General features: G+C 45.9%; 1 protein-coding gene across 1 annotated transcript; it reads right to left on the bottom strand.

The window, feature by feature from the left end:
* Positions 1-2885: 2885 nt before the first annotated feature.
* Positions 2886-3242, bottom strand: LOC138514564 (uncharacterized). Its single transcript, XM_069630024.1, has one exon. It carries the CDS (start codon positions 3240-3242, stop codon positions 2886-2888), a length of 357 nt encoding a protein of 118 aa, XP_069486125.1.
* Between the last annotated feature and the right edge of the window lie 5979 nt (positions 3243-9221).

The following is a 9221-nucleotide window of genomic DNA, read 5'->3' as shown; positions in this document are numbered from 1 at the left end:
GGGAGGACAGTGAAGAAGAAATTGAGTCATGCGGGGCAAGGAGACAGAGGATACTTACTGCTAAGTGGTAGATATATTTGAGAGGGGCAAGATGAGAAGCAGGTAGTCCAAAGAATAGGGAGGAGTAGTAGAAGAGGTGAGAGAAGGTAAGGGAGGAAAGTAAGAGTTTTGTTACATGGAAGGTACGGGAGGAGCAGACTTTGCAAATATTGAAGAGGTGGTAGCGACAGGCACGAGAGGTAACAGAAATATGGTGGGAAAAGGAGAGGGAAGAGTCTAAGTGAATGCCTAGATTGCGGGTGTGGGCAGAAATAGGAAGATTAGTGGGGGGAAAGTGAATGAAAGGTGGAGGAGAGGGAGGGGGAAGAGTGTTGGAGGGAAACAATAAGACTTCAGTCTTATCAGTATTGATAAAATAAGGTAATACTGATAAAACCTGAGTCTTATCAGTATTATCATGCACGGAAACTACTGGGTCTTCTCACATTGTGGACAAATTGATTTGAGAAGTGTTCAGGGTGATAGTCAGAGGGCAACATGAACAATCATCAATTATTGCTGTCAGCTTTCTCAACAAAGGTATGTAGAGAATGTAGAGAATAAAATAACAAACAGACAGTGTATCCTCACTCTAAATCTACCGATAGTCCAGTCCCTAACTCTGCTGCCCTTGAGCGAGTAACCATTGGGTATCCTCCACTTGGCAGTGTAAGTTCAGAATTGTTTGGTTGTTCTTCTTGCTGCTGATCATTGGCCCTGATGAACTCGTTGTCAGGCAAAACTGCTGCTTGATAGGGCTTGATGTCGGAGAGGTGGTTCTAGACCATTTTCGCCCCAAGTCTGACCACTCTGTCTGCCACCTTTTCCACTTTGTGGGGACCAGTGAACCTTGATGCGTCCCACTTTTGATGAAATTACGTAGTAGGACCAAGTCCCCTGCGTAAACATGTCTTTTAATTTCAGGGTCCTGTGGTTCTTTGTCACTGTTACTTCCTTCGCTGTCGTCTGGGCCTGCCCGGAACCGTTGTATCTGGCAAGAGATAAAAGAGGCACTAGCAATCAAGGAAGTAATATAATCGTAAATGTCTTGACCAAACACATCTGCAAAACCCTAACAATCTTTCATTGCCCTAGTGGGAGGAGCCAGCGGGAGTTGCATGCGTCGTTCTGTCACCACCTAGTGGGGTGTTAAATTGTGGTCGGACCCAGGTTTATTGCGCAATGGCCACAATGTTCAGGAGGCCGTTCAGGTGTTCACACCCCCAATTTTCTTGTGGGTGTTACGCACAGGAGAACTTATGTTGAATGCCCAGCAATGTGGTAATGTACTTGAACATCTCATTGGCGAAGTGAAGGCCATTGTCAGACCGCAGGACCTCACACAAGCCCCATCTTGGGAGTATTTCCCTGACTGAGAATTTTGTTGCCCTTAGGGCATTAGGATGTGAACAGAGGCCAGCCTCAATCCACCTCAAGAATGGGCATACAACCACTATCATGTAGCGGTAACCTTGACACACTTGGATCATGTGAACGTAGTTCACATGTAAATCCAAAAATGGGCCTACTGGCCGAGATATGGCTCCTCTCACACTCTCAATGTATGCCCTGCTGCATATTGCTTGCTTGTCAAACAGTTAATTACAAATTACGTGTTCTGCCAAATAAGGACAGAACCATGTTCCTCCAATGCATGCAGCAATTACCTCTTTTCCTGTGTGTGTTGGATAGTGTAACTGTGTCAGTGCAGTGTTCAATAATGTTAGTGGCATCACCCCTTCCCTGTGTTATTTTATCGCCATAGTGCATCTGTTGGAGATACTGTGTATCCCCTCCTAGTCCACAAGTCTTTCTCCTCCCTGGGTGCAGCTCTCTGCAACTCCATCATCTGTGTTTCTGGCAATGCCTTGTATTCTTCTTTCATTACCATGTTCCTTGCACAATCTCAAGCATTTGAGGCTGTCTCTATTTCTAATATCTCCCCAAAATATGCTTCAAATTTTGCTTCTGATTCTGCTGCTTTATTTTCCCTTGAAATATGTTCTTCCCCTCGTGTGTGTGTTTGGCACTTTAATATTGCTATCTGTGCAGGGTACTATATGATGTCAATCAACTTGCCGAATAGAAGTGCGTGTTGTACTAGTGTCCCATCTGCCCGACTGAAGCCTCTCCTCATTCATCATGACAATCCTGAATGTACTGTTGATGTCATGTGTGCAGAGTCAGAGTATACTGTCAGCTCCTTCCCCTTGCTGTGCCCAATGCTAATTTTAGGGTCATTAGCTCTGCTGCTTGTGCTGAGTAGTGTAATGGCTGGCACGCAGTCGCCACTGCCTCACTCGTTTCATCTTCCCTTAACCTCAACACTGCAGTTGCTGTATGTCTGACCCCATCTGTCTGGTCAGCCCATCAGCGTACGGAACATCTCCCCTCTCAAGGGCATGCTCTTGTACCTTCCGAGTGTCACTGAATTCCTGTATGTTTTCTGCGCAGTCATGAGCACAGTCCCCGTCTTGTAAAATGTCTGCTAGGAAAATAGCTTGGTTAACAAGTCGGCACCTCACTATCTTTAATGATGCATTTGATAGTAGCACCTTGTATCCTGATGCCCTCTGTGTTGTCAGTGTGCTCTTTGGCTTCTGCAGTATTGCAAAAAGGGCATGCTCCACGGGAAGTGTATCGGTGCACCCCATGGTAATCCCTGCTGACTTTTCTACCGTGAATGCAGCAGCAGCCAAGGTTTGTTTGCACTAATAGTGTCTCCTTTCATTACTGTGTCCATCTTGCCACTGTAGTAGGCTATTGGCTTGTGTTAGTACTGCCTTCATCAGTATTCCGTCAGTGTTTGAGAAAAGGAAGAATTCCTTTGTATAGTCTGGAATACCTTACAATGGAGCCGTGCATATGGCCACTTTCAGCTCCTCAAATGCCTCAGTAATTTCTGTCATCCAATGTATTGCCTTGTGTCCCTTCTGTGATTCCTTCAGAGCACCCAGGAAAGGCCTTGTGTATGTGCTGTAGTCAAAAACCCATTCTCTGTAGTAATTGTACAATTCCAAGAACTGCTGCATCTCTCTCACTGTTGTGGGCTTGGCTATCTTACGTATTGTCTCTGCTGTCTCTGATAGGATCTGTAAGCCATTTTGGAAGATTGTCTGTCCAATGTATAGCACTTCTATCTGACAGTAATGTAGCTTGGCCTTGTCCACTTTATATCCTTTGTCATCTAACACTGTCAGCATGTGTACTGAGTCTTTCCTACACTCGTCCTCCTGCAAATCAAAATGTCATCTACGTACTGTAGAACTGTGCTCTCCATTTGTACATAGCAAAAGTTAATCTGGATGACCCTGTCTAATATGGATGGTGACTCGCAGTACTCTTGAGGTAGTCTTGTATGTTTCCATTTCCGGTTTTCTATACATAAAGGAAGTCAAGTCTTGTGAGTCTGGGTGTAATGGCACTCAGAAAAATGCATTTTTCAAGTCTATGATCGAGAGCATTCTGCTTCTGCCAGAATGCTGCACAAAAGTGTTGCTGGATTTGAAACCAGAGAATACTCTGCTTCTACAATGTGATTAAGAGGCCTTAAGACCTGGATAAAATGCCACAAAACTCTCTTAGATTTTTTGACTTGGTACACTGTAGTGTTGCATGGTGGTTTAGATGGCACTAGGATGCCTCACTCCACTAGTGCTGCAATTGTTTCACAAATTCCCTCCTCTGCTTCATTTGAGAGTCGATACTGTTTAACTCTTGGTAAAATTGCTCCTAGGTTCAGCTTTATCTTCACTCTTATTCCCTTCAGAAGCCCCACATCATAGGGACTTGGGGTCTATAAGATGCTGGGCACCTTGGCCAGATCCTCCTTGCATATGGAAGGTGGTGCTCCCAGCACCATTGCCATCCTCTGTGTTACCTCACTGTAATGTATTTTCAAACAATATGCCATTTGGAACACCATCTCTGGCTCTGAACTTTCATCCCTAAAAAGTTCTTTGTCTGCCACTGTGGTTAGCCTGCACCCTTCTGCCACTGCAATCACTGCTTGCCATGGGTGTCCTGTGTTGTCCATCCCATGTACTGCTATCCAATCGTCTCTCACAACCACTACATCAATTTCTATTGGCACTATTGTCCCAACTGCCTTGTTCAATGGTATCTCAGGTTTGAATAGACACTCATTTGGAACATGCCAAATCTTTTGTGCAATCTGTGGGAGCCATGCAATAGCAATATCAATCCCGTCCTGGAACATTTCCTCATCCACTTGCATCCCCCTCTGTACCTTTCACCCACAATATGCTTTAATTATCTCTCTTACATTGAACATGTGTATTCCTAGTGTGCAGCACACTATCCCCTTTTCTGTGAATGAAATTGTCATGTTCAATCTGCTCATACTGTTTCATTGCAGTTTAATTATAGGTGTCTGTAGGGAGGAGAGCAAAGGCAGATATAAATCATGTTCTCCTATAGAAAGAGAGATATTGTCTGTGAAAGGAACCACTTCTCGAGCGCCAGAGAATACTTGAGTATTCATGGCATTGCCCGACAATGTAAATGCCCCCTCCCAAATGCAGGACTTAGTCTCCCCTGTATCTACAAGAAAGGAAAACGTTTTGTCACCTATCACCACCCTTAAACGCGGTTTCTCCGCAGGGTTGGGTGTGATTGACAGGATGGAACACATCAAGTCTGTCCGTGGGCTGTCCTATTGAGGGTTTAAGGACATCCCATTCCCTGAAAAGGGGTTGTTCCCCACCATGGTGACCCCTCCCAGTTTCCTAATGGGGACTGTTACCAGGGAGTCCACGTGTGACAATGTGCTGTTGATCTGGTGTGTGTTGTATTGTAACTGTGGTAAGATGTGTGTTTCCTAGAATCTGTGGTGCTTGCAAATACTGTGGTATTGGTGCTTGCATCTGTGGTGCATGTTTCATTGGTTGTGGTGCCTGTTGTTGTATACCCTGTATCTGTCCTTGCTGCTGCTCTGGTTGGTTCTGGGTATAATAGTCACCCTGGTCACCCTGATATGTCTGCTGGTATTGTGCTCCCCAATTCTGCTGCATTCCTCTGCTTCTGCACACTATCAGATATGTCCTACCTGTCTGCACTTCCAGCACAGTGGTGTCTCTCTCCCTTGTCCTTGGAAACCCACTGCAAAATCCACTGGGCCATGCTGCACCTGCTGCCCACACACTGAAACCCTCCTTGAAAGCCCCCTTGGTTGTGATGTATTTTCAGTCCGTACATGGGTCCTCTCTTGGCCCCCCTCTTCCTCAAAACCCTTGCTATGTGTGCCCCCACCCGATGAACCCTCCGCCATGAGAGGTTGTGTGACCTACTGCTGCTGCTGCTGTGTTCCCTTTGTGTTTGCACTGGTTAGCACAACCCCTTACATTGCGTACTTCGATTGTTTTTTCTGCACTAGCATTTGCTTCATCTACCTCTCTGTCCTCTGCCTTCTTCTTTAGCTTCTCTTGCTATAGCCTACAATGGTGAGTGATCACGAGTTGTATTTCTGGCCAGACCTTTGTTTCCATGCCCACCAACTTCCTTAACTGTTTCTGCACGGGGTCTGGTAGCCCCTGGAATAATATGTGATAAAATACTGGTACTGTTTGGTCCCAGGTTTCACAAGATTAAAGGCGCCAAAGCTCTTGGATCACCTGAATGTACTATTAGGGGTCTTCGTCTACCACCACTACCACCATTTTACGAGACATAATTGCACCAATGTCTGACATGTCTGGGTATTGTGTCCTCAAGCTTGCCATACGGTATTCCTGTAATTTGCGAATGGTGAAGCGTTGTGTGCCGTGCTCTGTGTCGTCACTACGGCGAAACCCACCCTTTGCCATACGTCATTGTTAGCCTCGCCGAGGATCGCTACCAAAAGTCCTTTCACGTCCCCCACTGCTAACCTCTGACCTGCTATCGTCCATTTCATCTCGTATATCCATTTCCCAGCCCCTGCTGATAACGATGGTGACCTACACCTCACATTCTCATTGTCGATGTGCTTCCACAGTATATACTGAGGTCGTACCCCTCCCCTTTCTAGTAAGGGCATCTCTGTGAACCCTGCTTCACCATGCACACTTCTGGTCAACCTGACCTGTTTCCCCTCACTTTCGATGCCTGCATACACGTCTATCGGGTCTGGTATGAGTATTCGGACACTGTTGTTGTTTTACCTCATTAGCCTTCCTCTCGAACACACTGTTTCCCCCTTCCTTTGTCCTGGGAGATCTCTAAGCCTCCCTAAGTATGGTGCTCTGTCATTGATATTACATAAGCCATCCATTAACCGTGGTGCCTTCTCGTCTATGCTGCCGCTTCCTGCTCCTCCTTCACGTATCCGACTCTCCCATATCACCCTCTTATCTGTCTCTGTCCCTGAATGGAGCCTACGCAGCGACGAAACTCAGTCTCCTAGTTTGTGTGTCTGTATCAGGTTTCAAGTTAATGTCGATATGCCTCAAATCGTATCTGCTGCCTTTCCTTCAGCCCATAGGCCTGTTCTGTTTTGTTCTTTACAGCCCTCGTCCTCCTCCTTGAGTGTGCGTTCCCTTGCCAATCCGTCCACCTGCAACTTTTGCAGATGTTCCCTTTCAATCAACTTGCATTTTTCTTGCTCTGCTACCACCCTCCATCTCTCGATGTCTTCTAATTCTCTTATCCTTCTCTCCCATTGTTCCTCTTCCTCTTGCTTGCTTTCTCTACAAGCTTATTCTATCCTTTTTTCGCTCTCTGTCTGTACCTGCTCCTTCTCTTCCTCCTTTCTCCTGTCCCTGTCCACTCTCTCTAGCCTCTCCTCTCTTCTCCTCTCCCTTTCCTCTCTCTCTCTCTCTTCTCTTTCCTTCTCCCTTCTATCCATTTCCTCCATTATCTCAGTCCAATCTGATGCTTTGCTGCTCCCCTTCAGACTTTCCATTGCCTTTGTTGCCTCCTCTTTCTTCCCATCTGTCTTCCCTTCCAACTTCAGGACAATATGTCCCCCTATCCACTCGTTCTTGGATATGCTCCCTAGCCCCAACCTTCTGCGCCTCATGCTCATCTCTCGTTCACTGGTTTGCTGCCCTGCGCCTCCCTGTCCCTGTTACCTGGTGTATGGTGGTGGCTTTTATGTCAATTTTAATACCCCTCTGCTGCTCTCCTCGTCTGTGTCATCGAAGGCCACACTCGGGGCAGCGGAAGGGGATTCATAGATCCCTGTATCTCATGCTGGCTCAGCATCCATTGATGCCTTGCTGCATCCTCCTCACCTTCCTGAAACATCCTCCAAAGCATGAATATTGCCATACAGCTTGCAAGCTTATTCCCCTTATAGGCAACCTGTATGTGTGTCAGGAGTGATTGCTGCACATCTTTGGACAAACTTCTGCAAGGTGGCCATGGTTTAGTTAATGTTCCCCTCTGTGCTTTTAGACCATTCTATGCTATATTTACATATTTTATCTTGGGTGGAAGTGTCTTGCGCAGGTGCTGAAGGGGCATGGCCGCCAGCACTTCCCTTGGTACATTGCCCTTGCGTTTACCTCACCTCAATTTGAGGCTTTCGACAGTCTGCTGTTAGGGGAGAAGCAGAATCTAATCACAATGTTATCAATTTGCTTACAACCCTCTCTGGCTCAACAGCCCACCAGGCATGCTCCACGCACCGCCCCTTTACAAGTTTGTTGCCTCCTCTGGCACACCCAAAATCCTGCGCTTGCACCTTCTGCACACTGCCACTTGTTCACCTCGTCTGCCAATCCAAGTTTCCAATGATAGCTCCTCACTGTCTCGTGCGTTCTGTGTCCTATGCACAAACCTATGGATGATGTCACCACTTTGCTAACTGCATAGTGTTAAGAAATCAAATGCTGCACGCACAATGCTACAACCCGTTTCTCCCAAAATGCACAAAACCCCAAAACAAACCCCACAGCTGTCTTCCCTGGAATACTAAACTGTGATAGGTTAGAGCTGATGCCCGCAGGCCTGGGACACAATCGAGTTCTCAGCTCGCTGTGCACCTCTTCAAGGTGATGTGAATTATTATGTGTCTGTATTGTAACTTGTGTACACCGCCCTTGAGTCTGCATTTCAGAGTTTGTTTTGCTTTGGTTGTAGATCTATGTGTAGTTCAAACAGAATGGACGCTCCTCGAGTGAGGGATTAGTGGTTTAAATATTCACCTGGCCTGCTGGCAACACAAACCCTCATGCGCTGTTCTCATGAATTTTTCAATTCAAAGGTCACATCCCTACTTTCTCTTCCAGCATCCAACATTTCTTTCCCAGTGCTGTGAAGCTCTGCAGCTGGACACAATCAGTGTTTATCTGCTCAGCACTGGTTCATCTGAACTCGGATACGCCCTCTTGGGTTTGGACTGGGGATTTGTCTTGGGACTGAGCTGAACAGATTGGCAGCTCTACATCAGGGCCTTCATTCTGTTCACTGTGTACTGAGACTAGTGATCCAATATGAAAACATTCTTGTCAACCCACTGACCTCGCATTTACTGAACCCCCTTGCTGACTCAATTTCCTCTCTCTCCACCTACTTCAACTCGCTACTCGCACCTTACACACAATATAGCATCATGGACTACCTGTAAACACTGGCCCAATAATACATTGCCCTATCTATGACCACTACAACTGCACGATTTATACGTGTGTTGCTCTTTTCAGTGTTTCTATGTTGTATGTCTAATATGTGTCACAATTAACTTCAAATAATATATGTGCCTTCTACCGCGCAAAACTCAAAATGCTCACAATGTGGCATTTCTAATAGGTCTTTCTCAGCCTGAACCTTTTTACCTGGCTGGGATGCTTTACGTGCGTCCTAACACAATTAAAAACCACACAAACAGATTCTATTATATTCAGTTAACCATCGGGTCATTCATAATAATAAAACCAAAGCTAATAGTATTCCATGGTGCAAATGGATTTTAAAAGTTGAGTCCTAATAGAAGATGTATCTCTGTTATCCCAAGTCAAATAAGAGGCTGGAAATAGAGAGTGAATTGGGAAAATTAAACTGAAAGATAGTGTATTGCTGTCACAGATGTAGCAAAAACTGGTCCCAGTCTTAGAGGTGGTTCAAGGGTTTGTATTGATGTTCTTGTGGGCCCTCTCTCTCACATCTTGATTCAGATCGTCAACCTAATCCGGACAACACTGACCCTCGTTTAGTAGATACAGAAGATTGAGCTCTGCTGT

Source organism: Ambystoma mexicanum, chromosome 12 (assembly GCF_040938575.1).
Source record: "Ambystoma mexicanum isolate Mex_15411 chromosome 12, UKY_AmexF1_1, whole genome shotgun sequence".
Taxonomy (NCBI): Eukaryota; Metazoa; Chordata; class Amphibia; order Caudata; family Ambystomatidae; genus Ambystoma; species Ambystoma mexicanum.
The sequence above is the reverse complement of the archived record's forward strand: the minus strand, read 5'-3'. Positions and strand labels throughout refer to the sequence as shown.

Coding starts and splice junctions, on each gene's coding strand:
- LOC138514564 (XM_069630024.1), bottom strand. CDS start 3,242: ATGCTGACAGTGTTAGATGACAAAGGATATAAAGTGGACAAGGCCAAG.